Source organism: Patagioenas fasciata, chromosome 26 (genome assembly GCF_037038585.1).
Source record: "Patagioenas fasciata isolate bPatFas1 chromosome 26, bPatFas1.hap1, whole genome shotgun sequence".
Lineage (NCBI taxonomy): Eukaryota > Metazoa > Chordata > Aves > Columbiformes > Columbidae > Patagioenas > Patagioenas fasciata.
Genome location: NC_092545.1, coordinates 5,359,464 through 5,379,007, shown reverse-complemented (window position 1 = coordinate 5,379,007; position 19,544 = coordinate 5,359,464). Strand labels below are relative to the sequence as shown.

Here is a 19,544-nt window from a genome sequence, read left to right as displayed (position 1 = left end):
GGGAAAGATCTTGGCATCATGACTTGAAATATATCAGCCGATGATCTCCAACTGAAATTAATGTCACAGCCTTTTTGAGAGCAACATTTGGTGCATGAAATGTGAAAGGCAGGCAAAACAATTTCTTTCAATGTGGCTGTGCTGATTTACATCCATTGAGGATTGTGACCACTGAATGAGTTACTAAAATGAGTAGTAAAGTCTGGCTTCCAGCAGTAGTTCATTCATGAGCTGGAGAGTTGAATTTGCTGCTGGTCCGTGAGGCTCTTTCTCAGTGCATGTGGCAGCAATAAATGGACTCAAGTGAATTATAGATGATGAAGACAGTTAAAAGCAGTTTTACAAGTGAGATCTGAATGCTCTGCCGCTCGAGGTGTCATTTCCCATTGTGTTTCATTTCAGGAATATTGGATTTGGGACTTAGCAGTAGTTACAGGAGGGAGGTATTGGCCTTTTCACATTGAGTTGGCGCAGGTAAGTAAATGAAGGCATGGATCACACTGGCATTTGCAGCATTGAACAGACTGTTAAGTGTTGCAGACGTGGTGTTACACCTCGCATTTTCTAATTGTCTTATGAAGCAAATATCCTCCCGAGCTTTGCAACTAATGCAAAAGTTGATTGTATGATTGATGCTTTGATTTGCATGGGTAGAATTCATGCCTGAACAAAGCAAGAGATCACCATCTGGATAAAATGCAGACTAGATAGGAAGATTCTTGTGTCTTTCCTTAAAAAGAAGCAGATGGAGGAGGGGTAAGCAAGCAAAGCTTTGAAATTTTAATAAACTCAGACATAAAACTACAAAGCGATTAAAATGGAAACACCAAGTGACTGATTACTCAGAACCTGTTCATCTGACTTACAGATACATCAAGGCAGAAATTTTCAAAGCTGCCTAAGGGTTGTTGTAGTCCCATTCCTGTATAATTGAAAAAGAGTCAGGTTTCAGTAGTCAGGTGGCTTTGGAAATATTTGCACAAAATCACAAAATAAAGATGATTGCATTTCATGTAGAATTCATCTTAAGAAAAAGCAATAAACCTGTTTAACAAACCATTACCCTGCTCAGCACCTTATTACACCAGCTCAATAGGGGCAAAATTGTTTTGGAATGAACAGCTCTGCCCCGTGAGGATGGAGGAGATGCAGGAAATCCAGGGGACGTACCCAGCACTGTTCCTACATCAATTTCAGCAGGAATTAGCTTTTAAGGTACTTTTAAAGTGCTACTAGGCACCTTTCAGCATCATTAAGCATCTAAATACCTTTACAGATATGTCCCTGAGACATCTATGGGTTTTGGACAGGAGATCTGCAGCTTACATCATGTCATTGCTTTTGGTATTTTTAAACAAAAGCATCTTCTCTATTAGTTGTCTTCTCAGAAACAATCTTTACCAAAGTTCTGCTTGTCAGCCTAGAATACCATGTAGGCTAATGGCGTGTTATCATATGCATGAGCTGGTATTGGTTACACAGTCCTTTGCTTACTCTTAATTGTAAATAGGAGAAAGTACTTCTGTACAAGTCGCTTATACCTTAGTTCCGTGTGAAAATTAATAGGTGGGCTGTAGCTGTAAACTTTGGTTTGGTTAATGAATGTTTCCCCTTGCTGGTGCGGAATAATCCAGAAAAAGAGATTGCCAGTGAAATGGGTGGCAGGTAAATAGTGGGTTTGTTGAAAAGTTGTTTAGAAATATCTCTGTTACATTGACAGAACAGCAAAAAGAACTGACAATAGGGTAATGCAAAGTAAGTCACAAAGCTAACATTACCATATGAGCATTTGCCTTATTTAGGTAAGAAAATGTGCAGTGAAATATTCAGCTAAAAACTCATCTGGGCTCTGAGATTTTCAGATAATATGTTAAATACTATTCCATGATAAAACATGTGCAGGCAGATGGATAAAACCGCTGTTTTCTCCTGTTTGTGGTGTACATGTGTATTTGCATATTTAATTCCTTTTATAGCTTACTCTGCTGCTTTTTTATTTATGGTGATCGGAAAATCTGGTCCATTTCTGAACCAGATCTAATAATTCATCAGCTAGAGGAACTGACTTATTAAATTAATGAACAGATGGCTTTAGTTGTGGTGGTAGTTTTTTAGTTGGTGTTAAAACTGCTTCACTACTGAACCTGTTTCTCCACCCTGTTCCCGTGTCCTTTATCTTGCTTGATTCAAGTGCCATCTTTTTGCTTTATATATGCACAGAACCTACCTAGAAAGGATCCAGGCTGGTGACTGGAAGAATTCTTCAGTGCTATCATGGGAAAAGTCTTTTCCATTCATTCAGTGAAGGTCGGTGTTGTTCTTATTTGGGACACAGGAGGGCACTGGAATTACATTTTTTGATCTCCAGTTGGGCCACAAAAGATGCAGTCAGCGCTTCACAAGTGTGTTCAAAATAAGTCTGTTAACTTCACATTTTGAAGTGCTCGGCTTAGGTAAAGATTTGACTTCAGCAGTCTGATAATTTGCAAATGTGCTGCTCTTTCCATTATGAAATAAAAGACCCGGGAGTAAAATGTGAATGAACTGTAGTCACCCAAATTCCCTCCAGCTCTGATCAGTAACATGATGTGGTATTTCCATAAACTGAGTTAATCGCTGATGTAGCCTCAATTAGAATTTAACTATCTGTCCTGCTCCGGTTTGGGGCAGAGAACAGAGTCCAGACTGCTCACCATTAATGGCCCTGGTTAAACACCACCTGAACATTAAAAGAAAGAAAGAGAGAAGGAAGCAAATGTCTGCGGTAATATTATAAAACTAAATAAAATGCTTTCAGAAATAAAACCTCCTTTCGGTGATAGCTGAGATTGCTTCCTTCATGTGCCCCTGAGACTTGCAAATCATCATATTTAATGAATCATTCACCAACTTTCCCTACTTCAGTAACAGAAACAGCTACTCTAGTTACTACTTGTCTATCTTTCATGCTCTCCTCTGTTTTTCATTTGCTGCCAAGAATTTGCTTTACCTGGGTTGGAAAATACTGGCAACAGCTCAGCCAGCTTAGCTCCAAACTTGAGAATCTTCAAGTAAAATCAAGGTTCTAGGCTGCCAGCAAGACTCTCAGAGAACCTCTGGCCAAAGGTCTTTGCAGCCAGAAAACACATGGTCTTTCAAAAACTCACTTCAATGTCTTCATGAACACTTTTCTTCTTTAATAATCTGGCCCCAGGTCTAAGCACATCCCGCAGTCCCTCTCTTGTCATCGATGAGATACTCGCCATCAAGATGTTTCTCTTCTGTATTTGGGATGATGCTACAGAAAGCCCCAGCTAAGCATAAGTAGAACAGAAACCAGAAAAGAAACAGATGTTCTTCTTTTTCCAAGCAGGGTGGTTTTAACTAACTTTGGATGTTGGCACACACGTCGCACCTTGAATTGCGGCGAGGAGTGTTTAGCTCGAAGCACTGAAGCTTTTACAAGGTGAACGCTCCAGGCATTGCTGGAGCAGCTCTGCAGGGATGGACGGAGTGTTCCCTGGGCCGAAGGGAACGCAGGGGGTGCAGAAGAGCCGCAGGCTGCTCCGCATGGCTTCTTCTGCACTGCTAAATCATAGGGGTTTGTGCATAAGAGCAGTGACTTCAGATATGTGCCAGTACATCTGATCATGGGTGCCTGGCTTGAGTTAGTGTTTTATAAATAACAAATTAGTTAATCAACTCCAGCTTGCAAATATTTTCCTTTTTTTCCTTGTTCTACATTTCGTCAAAGCCTCAGGTGCCATTGAAGTGTTGAAAGAGCCTGTGTCCATATTTAACCTCGGAGCCGCAGCGTTCCCATGATCACATGTGCACATCTGAACGGAGCTGGGAGCTTCTCAGTCGTGTCATGAGCAGCCCTTGGGACAAGATCAAAACATCGTTTTAGAGAAGGGTTTGGCCGTCTGCTGGAAGCTGGGTGTAGCGTTACTGCACATCACAGCCAGATGAGTAACGCTCTGCGTGTGTAACAAATGCATGGGCCACACATTCTTGACAGATGACAGATCACCACGTATTGTTAAAAACCAGTATATTGTACAATAGTGATAAGGTGTCTTTATGTTTAAAATCCTGGCTTGCAAATAACATGTTTATTTGTTAGAGCAAGCTACCGGTAATTAATTCTTATTTATACTACTCTGGCACTTAGAGGCGCCAGTGAAGATCAAGGCAAATTAAACTTGTTAAAAACACAGGTGGGAGAGTCTGCAGCATGGAAAGCTGTGCTGAACGTGCAAGAGGGATGGAGGCTGAGAATCAGAGAGAGATGAGGTGATTTGCCTGGGACAGCACAGCAGCTGAGCCATGCAGCTACCCCCAGTGCTTCTCGCTAGTAATGTAAAATAACAAAAAATATTATCTCCCCAGGTTTTCATGCATTAGTGCATTTAAGCAGGTTCTACAATATTGTGAATTATCACAGTTCTTGTTGCCTTTCAGGGGAACCTGGATCTCCTAACGCTTTGCAAAGAATCTGCCGCTCTGATTTGCAATGGCACTGCTTAATGAAGTAGTAGGTCTTGCTGAATATCCCTCTCCCAAACAATTTGCCGCCGACAGAAGTACAGAAGCAGCCAGTCTGGTTCTGGTCAGACCGTCCAACCTGCCCCACAGGTACGTGCACAGCTCCTGTCTCTGTGTCGCCAATCTGAAATACTTTATCGAGTCCCAGTTCGCAACACTGGAGCCAAGTGGAGGTTTACGCCATCGAGTCAATTTTATGAACAAGAACACTTAATCTTTAGCAAAGTGCAGTTCTGTGACCGTTCTTCCAGATGCTCCGAATACTTCTCACGGAATCACAGAATGTCACGGGTTGGAAGGGACCTCAAAAGATCATCCAGTCCAATCCCCCCACCGGAGCAGGAACACCTAAGATTTGAAAATCTAATTATGGACGGTTTATATTTTATTTATATTTATTATATATATTTTACCATCTGCTCTTCTAAGAGTTATATTTGGCATACCCTGCTTTTACATGGTATTATTTAGTATTTTAAGGCCCCTACCTTTATCTGGAGGCGTGGCTCGCACATCAGAGTGCCCAGCTGCCTTGACATGACACCACACTACTTCTTAAAGAAGTTTGCTTTTCTTTAACTTTTAAAACCCTTTTGTTTTCTTAGTTATTAATGAGTTACTTTAAAAAAAAAAAAAGTATACTAACAGTGGGAAAACGTGTGCGTGTTTATACATCAGTAGCGATAATAAGAACCATTAACCGTAGCTGCCCCCTTCCCGATAGTGTTCGCGTCTCCCCCGTGTCCCATTAGCACCTTGCGGGTCGGTTCCGCGGGGCGGGCGGGCCCGGGAGCAGGTGATCCCCGCCGGGGCGGGGACGAGCCGCTTCCCTCCCTCTTTTTCCTCCCTCCTCGTCCCTCCTTCTCCTCCGCTCGGCGCGGCGGGGGAGGCAGGAAAGTTGGGCGGCTGCCGGGAAGTTTGGGAGCCATGGCGGAGCGGGCCGGGCTCGGCGGGGCGGCGCTGGGCGAGCGGCCGCGCTGAGCCCGGCACAACCCGGCCGGGGAGCCGCCGCCATGGCCCGCTGGATCCCCACCAAGCGGGAGAAGTACGGGGTCGGTGAGTGCCAGCCCGGACCCCCCGCCCCATGTGCTCCTCCCTGCGGTCCTGCCTTTGTGTCGCCCCCCGCCCTGCGGTCCTGACCCCCCCGGGAGCCTCCGCTCCCTCCCCGTTGCGCTCCGCTGCGGCCCCGGCTTCTCTGCACCGCGCGTTCATTTGCTTCCCCGTCTAGAATCGGTTCTTTCGCATGCCCTTGAGTCGTTTCTGCTCCACACACTTCTCCTCCTCTCCTCCTCTCCTCCTCTCCTCCTCTCCTCCTCTCCTCCTCTCCTCCTCTCCTCCTCTCCTCCTCTCCTCCTCTCCTCCTCTCCTCCTCTCCTCCTCTCCTCCTCTCCTCCTCTCCTCCTCTCCTCCTCTCCTCCTCTCCTCCTCTCCGCAGTGAGCGTTCACTCTTTGAACCCTTAGGGATAGAGGATGCGGTGTGTGTGTGTGTCCGGCTCACACGCCCAGAGCTCTGTGTTTCTGCAATCCTGCAAGTTCGGGACTGATTGTAATTTTGCCTCTCCAGCGTGTTTTATAGCGAGGAGCGCTCTAGCGCAGCAGCAAAAATGAAGATGTGGATAGGAAAAGAAATGGTAGGATGAGATGGTTGTAGTGAGTGATTTCAGGACTGTGTCTGGCATCTTTGCAGGGGATGGAAATCTTGATGGAAGGCAAGGAATGGTGAAAACTTGACTGACACCTTGTGCCTTCTGTACTGCTTCTTTACCTTTGAAAGGGGATAGTTGAATGCTGGCTTGCTTTTCTCGAGGAGGAATGTCACCAGTGGGGTTGCTGATAAGTTCTACTTCTCTTGTTTGACAAGTTGAAAACGACGTAATTTTGAGGTTGCTTGTGAGAATTGGGCAGAGAACAATAGGCGGGAAACCACTAATGACACAAACAACTGATAGTTTGTTTTAATGAAGACTGATCTTCTTTGCCCCTTGAGTTCGCTGTGGACTTCCTGATGTGAGAAAAGAATATAATTTCATACTTGCGAAGTGTTAATTGCCTTGGCTTCCATGAGGTTGTTTATTCAAGTTCAGTCCATGAGTTTAAAGGTGAAGAGCCTCATCCTGCACCATTTTTAATGAACTGAAGTAAGTTACAGGATTTCCCAGCGCCTTTGCAGAGAGGCAGCGCGTTTCTCGCTGTGGCTCAAGCTTCAGAGACACCATACGCAGCACAACCTTATCTAAGTTCTGCTCTGGTAACCAGGAGGGTGTGTATTGAACGCCCTGAACTTTGTTTCTTGCTGTGTAGGTAACAGCCCAGGCTATTTATATGAATTTATATATAGGTATGACTTGGTGAGATGACTTTGACCATCAGGAATTTAAAAATTTTGGTGCTATTATGAAGTAGACTATATGATGCTGGTGTGATTGACTGTGCTAGATTATGGTGGGGTTTTTTCAAGCCCAGCTTTGAGCAATGCTCTTCTCCCTCCAGAATGGCCCTGGGCGCTGGGGTGAATCAGAGGCACTCCTCTCGTTTCCTTTTTTATTGGCTTCCGGGGAGTTTTTTTGTGCTGGCCTGAGCCAGCTGCTGGTTGTGACAGCTCCTCTGCCAGCAAGGGCACCGGCCTGTGAGTAAGCGGGGTGGAGGGAAACGCTGCGTTTGCCTTTATGTTACCAAACCAAAAGTGCGCTCATGGAAAGCAGCCCCTTAATCCTGTATGCTCATACAGCTGTGTGCAGACACAGGGACCAATCTGACACAGAGCCTGTGATGCTTCAGCTCTTGCATTTAATTCACAACCAGAACTGACAGGTTTAATCGACAGGCAGCAAACAGAACGATTTTTGCAGTGAATAGCTTTGTCAAGCGGTGTTTGATACATGGCGTTAATGGCATCGGGATTTTGTCAATTTGATCTTTGCAGACTCGACGGTTTTTTGTCTACAGTTGCGTCCCGTGCTGTGCTCCAGGTACCGGTCCTCATCAATTTTGTGCTTTGAAGATGATGAGGATGGAAAAGAAATCATGAGCTTCTCCGGGCCATTAGTCTGCCTGCTAACCAAGGTCCCCATTAGTACTAGTTATGAAGGTGGTTGTAATGAGGTAATACCGCTGATTTGCATGATACAGGCCGTTAGATGGTAAGAGCTTTCATTCACTGGCAGCATGGGTAGGTTGATAGCTGTGAAGCTTAAAGGTGCAAGTTCGTTCCTTTCAGAAAGAACACACACATTGTGGCTGTTAGTCATCTGTGCCTTGGAAATGAATGTAAAGCCACTTGCATTTATTTTAAACATGGCCCTGTAAATCATAACGCAGTCAGAAATTCCAAGAAGTAAATGATGTGATTCAATGTCAGTTGTCCGATTTTTTGGCATTTCAGTTTGGGATGTTTTATCTCCTGGGTTATTCTACAGATTTGTCGATTGTCCATTCAAACTGAATTGCTGCCTTCTGGTTCTGTCCTCAGTGGTTAAACCTGGAGCCCGCTGCCATTAGCGGGGATAATCCAGGTGGCACATGGGCTGAGTTTGACATGGCAGAGAGTGCGACATTGGAAACTGTGGCATTTTTAGGGAAGCACAAATGGCTTGCTCTTTCTCACTTGAAATGTACTTTGGACCCAGTAGCAGATGGGATTTTGGAAGCCTCAGCCTTGTAAAGGGACAGAACCATTGCTGATCATCTGATGGGCAACATCTCGCCTCTCTTAGCACCAGGATCTTCTGGGTCTCACAGAGCTGCTTTGCAACGTGCTTCACCTCTACTTTGGGAAGGAAAGATACTACCTGGTGTATCTTCCTTGAAAGCTCTTCAGTTCTAGCGCCAGACTAAATGAAGTGACCCATTCTTGGTCAGGTACTTCTCTCATAGACCATGTCATTTGCAGAAAGCCTTTCATGCCAACGCTTTTCAGTCCAAAGAGCATGCTCTGAAGGGAAGAGTACCAGAATGACTCCCCACCATTTGTCACTTTTATTATCTGCTTGTTTTAAAGTCATTAACTTAGCCCATAAGGAATCAACAACGTAATCGTTTTCTTTATGTGCTGGCAGTAACATGGTCTTGCCTTAACTTTAGGTTAAGAGTTACACTAAAAGCAGCTCTTTCTTTACCCATCATCTGTTCTTAGCGTGCAAGTGTCCTTTGTGGACTGGAGAAGACCATATTAATGGTTTCATTACCAAATACGAGAGAACCGGTTCCATTTTGCTCTCAGAACCCTTTTTCTGATCCTTCTTACAGGCAGGAGCAGCCTGGTGACCCAGGACAGGGACTGACCCGGCTCAGCACCAATTCTGAAATGAAAAGCGCTGAGTTTTTAGCCAGAACGGTTTCCAGGTGACTGTAACGATGCTTCAGGTGCACACACGCTTTATATGTCACCTTCTTGAACTAACAGGATGTGAAGTGTTTGTTGATGGTTATGTAGTTTGAGCTATGTACGTACCTGTTGTTCGGCCAGTCCACAAAGGAATTATTAACTGAAGTTTTATGGGAAGAGCTCTGCGATGTGAGGTTCACCATGGGCCGCTCACGTACCGCAAAATGCTTCAACCCAGCGACGAACTCGGGGCTTTTCAGCAAATACTGAAAGCCACAAATGGTGATCGTGGGCTTAGGAGGAGCAGGTGGAAGCTCAGGCAGTGTTTGTTGTCTGTGATCTCTCCAAATTGTTAAATGTAGAACTTAAAATACTATTGTGAGCCCACAAAAACTCCGCTGGTTAGTGAGGTATTTCAGTACATTATTTGTAATCTTTGTAGTCTCTAAGTAAAACCAGAGTCCTGTTTTGTTTAGAAAATGTCTTAAAATACTGGATTGAAGGGGAGCTAATGAAAGCAGTTTGGTCGTTCTGTGGAAAGCGGTTTGATCTGGTGCATTTTGAAGGTGAGGAGCTGGGAGGGAAAGGCTGAGAAACTTTCGGGCAGCTTTGATTCCCAAGCTCTCCATGCATCTTCACATCCCATTGCAGGATTTCCCATTTGCATTTTGAGTCTGCAGATACACAGGTGGCTCTTTGGAAGGGGATGGCTTGATTTGAGCTTAGCCTTATTACCTTGTTGGTTTTTTGGTTGGTTCTTTTATATATATATATATATGTTTGTAAACTGACAGGTAATTACCCCTAACTGGTGGCCTTTTAAACCCATTACATTTTTCCCTGCTGGAGGGACCCAAATGAAGGACTTTCCTTGTCGTGAAGAAGTATTTACTTTGTTGAAATGCCATGTGGTGGTTGAGTTACAATCAGCTGCGTCATGTCTTAGGAATGGCAGTAATTCTTCAAATGTAAACCGGTGCCTGCCAGCTCCATTTGTGATTTATGTGAGCAGCAATGCAGAGGAGCAGAGAGGAACTGAGAGTGCTGCAGAATCAGATTTTCTGACTAATGGTTTCATTTGGGATACCTTGTGATATACTGGGCTATCAGGTCTTGGCTTCATGTTCAAAACTGATACGTCTTGTGCAAAGTTGTCTCAAAATAGTTGGTGGTCAAAGGAGTTTCACAGTACTGATAGCTGAACGTCATGTAAAATTAGAGGTAAATTCACATTTGTTTCAGCTTGTTCCTTGCCTTGGATTTCCCTTCTAACTGGAACTGGAGTCAGCTGTTGTGCAGCAGGTTTGTTACAGGGGCTCTAGGAGGATGGAGGAGCCCATTCCCGTTGCAGAAGTGACCATCTTCCTCTCTATTAATGCAAGCACTCTATGAATAACTCATTTTTTCTCTCTGTTTGCTTTGTTATAATGCGTCTAATGTTGTGTTGGTGGCAATGCTAACAACACTTTGAACAGGGCAAACCAAAGGCCTTGGCATTGTTGACAGCCGAAAGTTCAGAATCTTCAGAGTGGTAGCCACACTTTCTTTCTGATGTAGTTCCTCAGTGTTTATTGCTGTGTCTGCAGTTTGTTTGATGTGAAAGCCGGCTGTGCTAGTTCTCACTTCCATAGTCCTTTCTATTTTTTGTTAATCCATATTAGCCCAAGTCTGTCTTCTCTTACTTTTGGTGATTACCACTCGACCCCTTAAGTAATTCCCTCTGAAACTAATCCTGTGGACTTCAAAGGCATTGCTGACATAAACAGGACTTGTAACCATCCTTTTTCTTACTCTTACTTTGAAAAGCAATATTTCTAGAAGTGCCGTGTGACTTTGGCTCTTGGGTATCCACCTTGAAGCATCCCCAGCAGTCCTGATGTTTATGGACTATCATAGGATTGATCTTACTAACAATCACGTTCCTTTCTGGAGGCTCCAAATCCTCTCCTGAGGGATCCAGAACTGCTCATGGAGGTTTGGCTGAGCTGGCTCCTGCTCATTAGCTTTGTGTCTAATTGCTCAGAGGTGTTGAGGCTGGAAGCACCAGGTTCCACCAGTTCTGGATTCACACCGGTCTCTGGCACGTTCTTGTGGTTCGTTTGGTGTGAGACCGTATTTGCTGGCACCAACGCAGGTGGGAACAACGGAAATTAAAATAATGAAAGTTCACAAACTGAAGAAACTTAATAGGATATTGATCAAGAAGCAATAAATGTGGAATAATCCACTTGCGTTTAACTTGACTGGTAGGGCATTTCTTTCAGTTGGTGCTGCTAGGGGAAAGACATCCTATTTATGCTGGTGTATTAAAGACACAGCCGTGGCCAAGCTTCAAACTACCTTAGTCCAAAGCCATGAATGCGTTTATCCCCGTGCTACCAAAATGAAACTATGTTTTCAGATCTAATGCATTTAACTTATGATTTATTGCCTAAAATACTGTAGTGAATTTTGGTGCATTTGCCAGGAAACACATCCTAATAAAAGTGGACCATAAATACGAATTACTAACCAGCTTTCTAGATGGCCAGGTCATGATTGCCTTCAAAAACTGCAGATGTTACAGAGTGCGAGTTGGACTGGTTGGTTTAATGATAGAAATGTCTTTTGGGGACAGATTGTAGCTCCTGGGAGGGTGTCCCAGGGACAGAGGGGAGTGTGGGGTAAAGCATGAATTGTCCTGGCAGCTTCTTGGAGCTTTGCCCGTGGCTGATACGGTCACATTTTCGGAGGAGTTGCCCCAGTAAAAGTGAACTTCATTGTGGAAAGTGCTGAATCCGGGCAAAAAGTTCATTGAGATACCATGGAGATAATAATAGTTTTCTGCTCTTGGGAAAGCTTGGTACTTTGATCCTCAGTAATAATTAAAACAGTTCATAACTTCAGCTCTGAAGTTCTAATACGGGCAAATAGTGGCCAATTAGTTCTGAAAGAGTGTGCTTTTTTCCTCTATTTTTTTAAATGCAAGAGCAACTAGCTTTAATATTAGAGACCTGATTCTTGCAGCGCTTCCATTCTCATTGCACTGACAGTGTGGGGACTTCAGGATGCGGAGATGGAGCTCAATGTGAGCTCTAGAAAAGGAAGGGAAGGCTGCAGCGCGTGGTACACGCTTCCAAATTCTTTATCTCCTTGCATCTTGTGCAGTTTAATTAAAACTAATCTGCTTGCTACAAATTTGGGATTAGCTTGTTCTTTATCTTGACAAGAAAGGGATCGATATTCCTGTTTGGCTTTTGTATTTTTCCATCCTGAGTAAGACCCTGAGTTCCCAGCCAAGATCTCCGGTTCTTCATTTCAGCACCATTCCCCTGTTTGCTTGTTACCTGAGATAGGAGGCAAGATAAAAATGCTTTGGAATGAAAGGTCTCTGGAAATGTGAAAGTGGCTGTGCAATGCCAGTTCCTGACTGAGGCTCGTGTCATTTTGCAAATGTGAATCAATGAAACCACAGGCATCCATTATGGGAGAAGAGTCTGCTCCAAAGCCCGTGTTGAAGAAGGACTGGAGGTGCAGAGGCCAGTTGAAACCTCTATGGTTATGAATATCAAAATTCTCCTTGTGTGAGCCCTGCAGCATGCATTAGCTCAAGCACTGGTTTGTATAGAGGTGGTAAAGTGTTTTTTGGCAGCATATCCCAGGCTTCTCAAAATGCAGCAGCTGGATGGATGAAAGTGGAGAGCTTGTCTGTCTCCTCCTGCACACGGATGGAGCGGGGAAGGTGCTGGAGGCCTGAGAACACTGGTATGAAAACTCATGGCTGTAATTCCGATGGGCTGCGTTTGCAGCTCATGCAATGGGGTCCCTCGGCTTCAGATTCTCTGCGGGTCTATGAGCGTGGATCCGTGTAGGTGCGGTGGTGCCAAGAGACGGCGCTGGAGGTTTAACTGGAGTGAACTCTGTGGTGAAGACTGGCCCGCAGGCATCTTGGACTCTGTGCTCAAGTGTTCGACTCGTTTGAGCTCCTCTCATCTCCACCCTCGCTCCCTCTGGAAGTAATGCACACGGCAAAACTCATTAGTTAGTAACACAGCTCTGTACAGTAGTATTTCCAAGTTTTCTTTTCACTTCCTTTGATGTTTTGCCCAGTAAGAACTAGGACAGTAATTTAAAGCCAGTGGCAAATTCACTTAATTCTTTTGAAAGTGCCACACGCTTTCAAGTTGGGAATTAGCTGAGTAGTCCAATTTATCAAGTGATGGTTTTGGTTGCCTTTTTGCTTTTACCAATCTGCTTGAAAACTTCATTGCAGAAGTCACTCTTGTACTTCCTGTATCCAAACACAAGTTGCAGGTTTGCAGGCTTGGAGGAATATAAGGTGGTTACAGACAGACTTAGTGTAATTCAGTTGCAATTGTATGCGTGCTGTAAATAAGTATCTGTTTCTTCACAGGCCATAAAGTGGAAACGTTTGAAATCAGAGGTTACTTTTGTGGAAACTGGATTTCAGACCTCTAGTAGGTGTATGCAGTTGTTAAAATTGGTATGTAGGTACCGCAGTACCACAAGTCTATTTCTCCAAAATGTACAGTATAAATGCATCATATTTTTTACGTTTATTGAATTTCCTTGATATCAATAGGCCAACCTGGATACAAACCAGACTCCAGTTCAGCTAAAGCTGTGTCAAAACTGTTGATTTCTGTGGTCGTATGATAGTTTGAAACAGTGTTATGAGGTTAGAATGATTGCTGTAAAGGACAAGACGATGCGTTAATATGTTTTCAGGAGAATACTATCTATTCAGGGTAGATGTTACTGCTCAGATTTCAAAGAGGCAAAATAAACCTGCAGGGCTTGGAAGATATGCACCTTACAATAATATCAAGCACCCTCTAACCTAATAAGATCTATAAGGCGCCCGTCATTATGGTATCTGGTTCTTGCGGCCTCACCGGTAGATGAAAAGGAGCAGCCTCATCTCGTGTCCTGCATGTTGAGAAGGTCACTGTGTCACGATGAAAGCACTTGAATGTGTATCTTGCTAAATGAAGCAATTAGACTAGGTAGGTGTGTTTTGTGAAATTAGAACTAGTAAATGATGCAGCTTCGATAGCACCAGGACCTGAGGTTTCTGTGTAGTGCAGTAGTAACAACTGTATTGGTGGCTACTGCTGCACCTTTCCTGCAGGAGCCAGCTCTGTGCTGCCCAGAATTAATCAGAAAACAGGAGCGGCAATGTGCTGCCACTGGCTTCTTGTCTTCTCTGTCTACTGAAGGTTTGCTCGATGAAAGCACAAGATCTTCCAGGAACCATTACATCAAGAACCACCTTCCAGTGCGTCGTCATCTTTTTGCACTTGGAAGCTGCTTTTGGCACGTGAGTTCCGAGCTGGGTTCTCCTGCATCTGTTCATCCCACTTGAACATTGACTTGCTATTACACGTTGTTTAGTTTGAGCCAGCCAGACCTGAAGCAGATGGAAGCCTTAAATGTGTTTTACACTGTGGCTAAGGCTTTGTTATTTTATCTTCCCTTTTTCTGTTTTGATGCTGAGTTAAGCTGGGTGTAGTATATTCAGGAGCAGGTTGGCTCTTACACTGCTAGTACTGATTTATTCCTCCATTGGCTCCCTCTTACTCCAGACATAAACTGAGACAGCTAATGTAGATTAATTATTTATCTGAGCTTAAAATCCCTAAGGGCCCTTTCTAGTGAAAATAATAAACGAGAGTAGAGAGCCTAGTGAAGAAAATGAAACAGCTAACAATTTCTGTATGTCTGTAAGATAGAACAGAGTGTGTGTGTGGTTCAGATCGCAGAAGCAGCTGCACTCGGGCGGTTTCTACCCGAGCACAGTTAGGAAGAGATGAAACACCTGACGCCGTGGTGACATTATTGCTGCTGTCCACATCAGTGTATCTTTGGGATGTGGGTCTCTGCCCTGTATAGATGCACTCTGAGAACAGAATCTCCTTTATTTTCGTACAGCTACTGTGGTATAAACACTTAGCAATAAGTATTTGAGGGGGAAGTGACTAATGGGAATTCTGCAGAGATGAAAAGATGGAGATTATTTCTTTTTCCTTTATAATCAGTCTGTCTCATGCTTCAGCAGTTCTGAATCATCTCAGTTTGCCTGATCTGAATCTACTGAGCAGCTCTAATTAAAATACACGGGCTAATTTGTCACTGGCTCTGCCACTTGCTCCAGAGCATTGTTGTGGAACTCACTGTGGTTTTAGTCTGTAGGGTTTAAAGCATAAGAGACCATGAGGTGATCTGGCTGGATCCGTATTCCCGTGGGCTGAGGTCGGGAAGTTGCTTTATTTCTAAAGCAAGCTTTGGGAGATTAAACCATTGATCCTAAAATCTGATCCAGTCTACAATGGAGACACGGGAATATCTAAATTTGATAGCAAGACTGAAAGAGAAAATCTTCCCCAGTCCCAAATTAGGAAATGAGTTTGATCAAGAGTGGTTGTGCAGGACACAAGGGGAAGTAAAAGTCCTTCCAAGTGTATTCCTGTGGTCAACCTCAAACAGTAAGTACTCAAGATGTTCAGGGTCCACCTCTAGCTCATTAGATGTTCGACTCTGAAGTCTAACGATGGCTGGTAATTAAAGCATTTCCATCCATGCAATCCTGTTATTCTGGATTATTTGCATTCAAAATAATAAGCAGTCACTTGGAACTTTGTAGAATTGAGAGTGAACGTCATCATCAACCAGTTCAGGAGCAGCAATATTCTTCATAACAAGGAGTTAATGGACGTGTTTCACGCTGTTGAACCATGACTTACTTTTTTTTTTTAACTAGTCTGACATATAAATCTTAATTATGCTATTCTCAATTTTTCAGACACAAATTCCTGGGAAGTTACAAGAACGTTTCTGCTCAAACATCAAAAAGCCTTTGTTCCTATTAAGAATTAATTCCTTGGGCAGTTCCTTGTTTTTTAAATAAAGCCACTGTATTTTTGGTTATATCTTGGCAACAGATAGCATACCAGGCTTCTCCAAATGGGGTTGTCCGACATAAATGCCATTTCTTAACACAGGGCTGTTGCAGCATAAAAGCACATACTTCTGTTTCCGTACAATAGTTTCTGACTCTTGAAAGATGTAATGAGCTGAAGTCTGGTTGTTTGAGCAGCGCTGAATGTGATTCTTTGTTCCGAGGCAGCAAGCACAGCCCTCTCCCATCAGACAGTGGCCAGCGCAGGATTCGCAGGAGTGGGAGATGGCATTTGGCAGCGGTTATCGTGTGCAGAATGGGCGGAGGGCTGCTTATTTCCAGTGAGTTGGAGATAACGGATCTTGCAGCGCCCGTGTTTTCCAGGCCAATAATCCGCGTATCATATGCGTTTAAAGAAGTTGTTGAGGAAAGTTTTCCATATCGTTCTGCCGTGAATTACACACAAAATAGTGTGTGACAGCTTCTGCCGCATTCCCTTGAGTTTTGGACGTTTTAGCTGAGCTTCCCTTTTAGAACAATCTTGAAAATGAGCTATGGTGTGGTTAGCATGGGTCTAGGAATTGATATTTGGTTTTCATCTTTCACTGTGCTGCAGATGCAACATGCAGGTTTTCTGTCCTCAGTTTCTCTGCATGCAAAAGGAACAACTGCTGCCTGTCTGCTGTGTGGCGGTGGTGGCAGACACTGCGTTAGTGCCGGACATCACTTGTCCAGATGTGCAAGGCGTCTTTAAAGAGCAGCCAGATGTGCTTGTGGCATCAGAGCTGCCCGCACCATCACCTCCCTTCCAAATGAATGCTGTTGGTAGGCACAGGAGAGAAAAGCCTGATATGGAAACACGCCCAAACACCCCCTGCTTTCACTAAGAACTCGGTGAGGCTCGAGTTGCCGACAAACCTCTTGCAAATTAAGGCCTCTCCCAGGGCTCCTGGACGAAGTGAAGCTTTGTGGGTTTTCAAAACGTCTTTTGTTTTGTTTTAATATAGTTGTGTTTCTCATTTTCATGCTTGACATTGAGGCTTCGCGCTGCTTTAAGTGCCGCTGTTGGATGTCTCACTGATCAGGAATGTGCGCTGTGATTAATCATCCGTCTTCGTGCAACTGGAGGGAGTGACATAACGAAACTCTTCCCATCACAATCATGCCGTGTGCCAGCCCACACCAAACTCTGCCTTCTCAGGAAGTCCCCGCTCTGTCAGCTGTTAGTCAGGGCCTTGGAAAGCCCAGACTATGGCAGCTTGCTTTACCGTTCCTGCCGTCCTTGTCTCTGCTGGTGACTTGCGTGATGCTTCAGGACATAGCGTGTATCCCCAACACGCAGCGTGCGCGCCCCGTTGTGCAATGCCTGTGGAGTTCCGGCCCGACCCGTGTTGAGGAATCACCTTCTGCCCTGAAGCATGAAAATTGCTTCTCCTTATCTGCACCTCCATTGCTCTGGCTGCTGTCACCGCTCACGGAGTTATCTGTTGCCCTTTTGAAACCAGCCCTGGTGTTGACTCCTCTGACCTTCCCTCTTAATGAATTTCATAGGCTGTTTTAAAAACATTTCTGAAACAGTCAAAGTGGGGGACTGTAAATTAAATAATATGATACATTGCTTCTAGTTATGCTCAAAGAATATGCTCATTAAAACAAGCCCAGTATCTCCGTCTTACGGATCACGTTTTCCACCCCTGCCTCTTTAGATTAAATTTGCTAAACTTCAGTGCTACTTTTCATTCAGATGAGAAAAGGAACAAGATCACCATTCTAAAGTGTATTTCAAAGGACAAAAATCTCAGCTGAAGTTTAACTTGAAGCAAAAAGACAACTTCAGATATTCCTGCAAATTTGGGGACAAAAGTCTTTGCGTTTTTTCCCTTTCTTCCTTTCTTGCTGCTCTGTCAGGGTTTTATGTGAAGGGTTTTTATTTTATCATCCCGTGACCATGTTTGTTATGCGAAGCTCCCGTTCTCTTTCAAGTCTGATCGAGGTCAGATTAAATACACACAATGCGAATAGGCTCAGCAGTTCAAATAGCTGCAGATGGGCTGTTCGGGACAGGACTGACTTCAAGCGGCAGGAAGCATCATTTTCAAACAGTAAATCTCCCAGGGAAAATATGCCAGCAATTTGTCTTTTATAACCTTGCGCAGAACCAGATTTTATATACCGTGACCCAGCGTTCTTGTTTAATTCAGTCTAGCAAAGCAAGATACTGCAAATCTTGGGTGATGCACAGTGGCAGAATCGTGTTCCTTTGGCTTGTGAGTGCTGCACATTGGGATCTGAAACCCTTCTGGTAAAGCAGGGAAGGGAACTGCGACGTTTCATTCTCTCTCTTGTGGTTGTTGTGATCTTTGAGGGAACTGCAGTGGTCAGTTCTCCCTCTTCTTGTGGCTGTTGCGCTCTTTGGTTTGGAATTAACTGCGTTCTCAAAAGAGAGGCTTGTGTGGTGCCCACCCACCTTTCCGTTAGACACCCGCTGCCGCTCCGGCTGCTTTTGTCTGGAGCTAAAGCAGCAATTTATGGAAAAATCCAGCCTGGTATTCATATAATGTCCGTTTGTCCCAAAGGAACCCAAGGCATCTAGAAGCTGTACATAGGAATCCCTATACGGGTAAGCACGCACGCTGTTTCTAAACAGGGAATCAGAACTAAACGGGAATCCCAAGCAGTGTTTTAAGGCAGAAAATGAGGCAGTTGGTCCAACTGTCACCACAGGAGGAAACTGCAGTAGGCAGGATATAATCAGCCAAGATAGACAAGGGCTGAGACCCTCTGCTTTAAATCTTGACAGTGCTCTCGCATTATTAATGTCCATAGACATCAGGCATTGCACCTTTATGCCGACCTCTGTAAACCCTTGCGGAATTATTTTCTATATCTGGCAGAAAGATTTCTTTTTAACTGAATCACGTATAATATTAACCAGTTTTTGCATCAATTTATGATCTTAGTGTCTGTCAATACAAGGTAGTTCTTAATGGGTTACTCTGATCTACTCCTGTGTAGCTTCGTGTTTGTTGTTGGTCATCAACATTATCCAAATTGTTCTGCAAAACTATTGATGGGAGTTTTACTTTTGGGCCTATTCTGGGGCCTTTTAGGTGTCCAAACTGAATATCCAGGTCACCAGTCAGATGAGAGAGAGGAAACTGGATGTCAAAGCAACCAGTGCCCAAGGAGCAAAAGTCCAGTTGCATTCCTATAACCCTCTGGAAACCAGTGGAATAGATTGAAGACATCCTGGCCGTGCAGCCCTGATGCTGTGGGTGCCGTGAATCAGCGCCACCATGAGCAAACGCTGTAAAATAAGTATCTGTTGGTGACCAGGGTCTGTTTCAGATACTACAGGGAGTTCACATCACTTGCCTACTGCTGGTGGATTATTTATAGTGACAATATTTTAAAGAAAACTAGAATATGTGAGATAATTTCCGGTGCGGTAAGCCACAGTCATTTGTTTATGCTGGACCCTCGCCAGGAGGCAATTTTCATCTTCTCCCTCATCCTGATGGGAATGATGGGCATTCGATGCGAATTTCCTGACACAGGAGCTCCGTTTTTTATTTATTTGTTTATTCTTCAGAGCGAGTTCTTCAAACACAAACCCTCTGAAGAATTTTCCCAAAGCCCCCTGAAAATGTTTGCATGATTTATTTGCCTTCGTTATAAAAATAAACGTTGTGCTTCCTTCCCTAATGCGTTTCCTTGGGGAACAGATTTGGAGAATTAAATACGACACTTACACGTGTGAGAATATTGCGTTGCGTTTAAGATGTGGTTCGTACT

At 44.1% G+C, this 19,544-nt stretch overlaps 1 protein-coding gene across 7 annotated transcripts in view; it reads left to right on the top strand.

Moving 5' to 3' along the window:
• Positions 1–19,544, top strand: part of DOCK5 (dedicator of cytokinesis 5) — a 98,854-nt gene that overhangs the window by 24,900 nt on the left and 54,410 nt on the right. For 3 of the 7 annotated variants that reach the window (XR_011735883.1, XR_011735884.1, XM_065856545.2), the window contains exon 1: positions 5,396–5,583. Coding sequence is in view for 2 of the 7 variants with exons in the window: in XM_065856545.2 (XP_065712617.1) it covers positions 5,541–5,583 (43 nt within the window). In the remaining 5 variants the exon portion in view is untranslated. Of the gene's footprint in view, positions 1–402; positions 475–2,220; positions 2,308–3,779; positions 4,618–4,881; positions 4,904–5,395; positions 5,584–19,544 lie in introns of those variants that run through there. The other 4 variants (XM_071799462.1, XM_071799461.1, XM_071799463.1 and 1 more) reach the window with 3 other exon arrangements.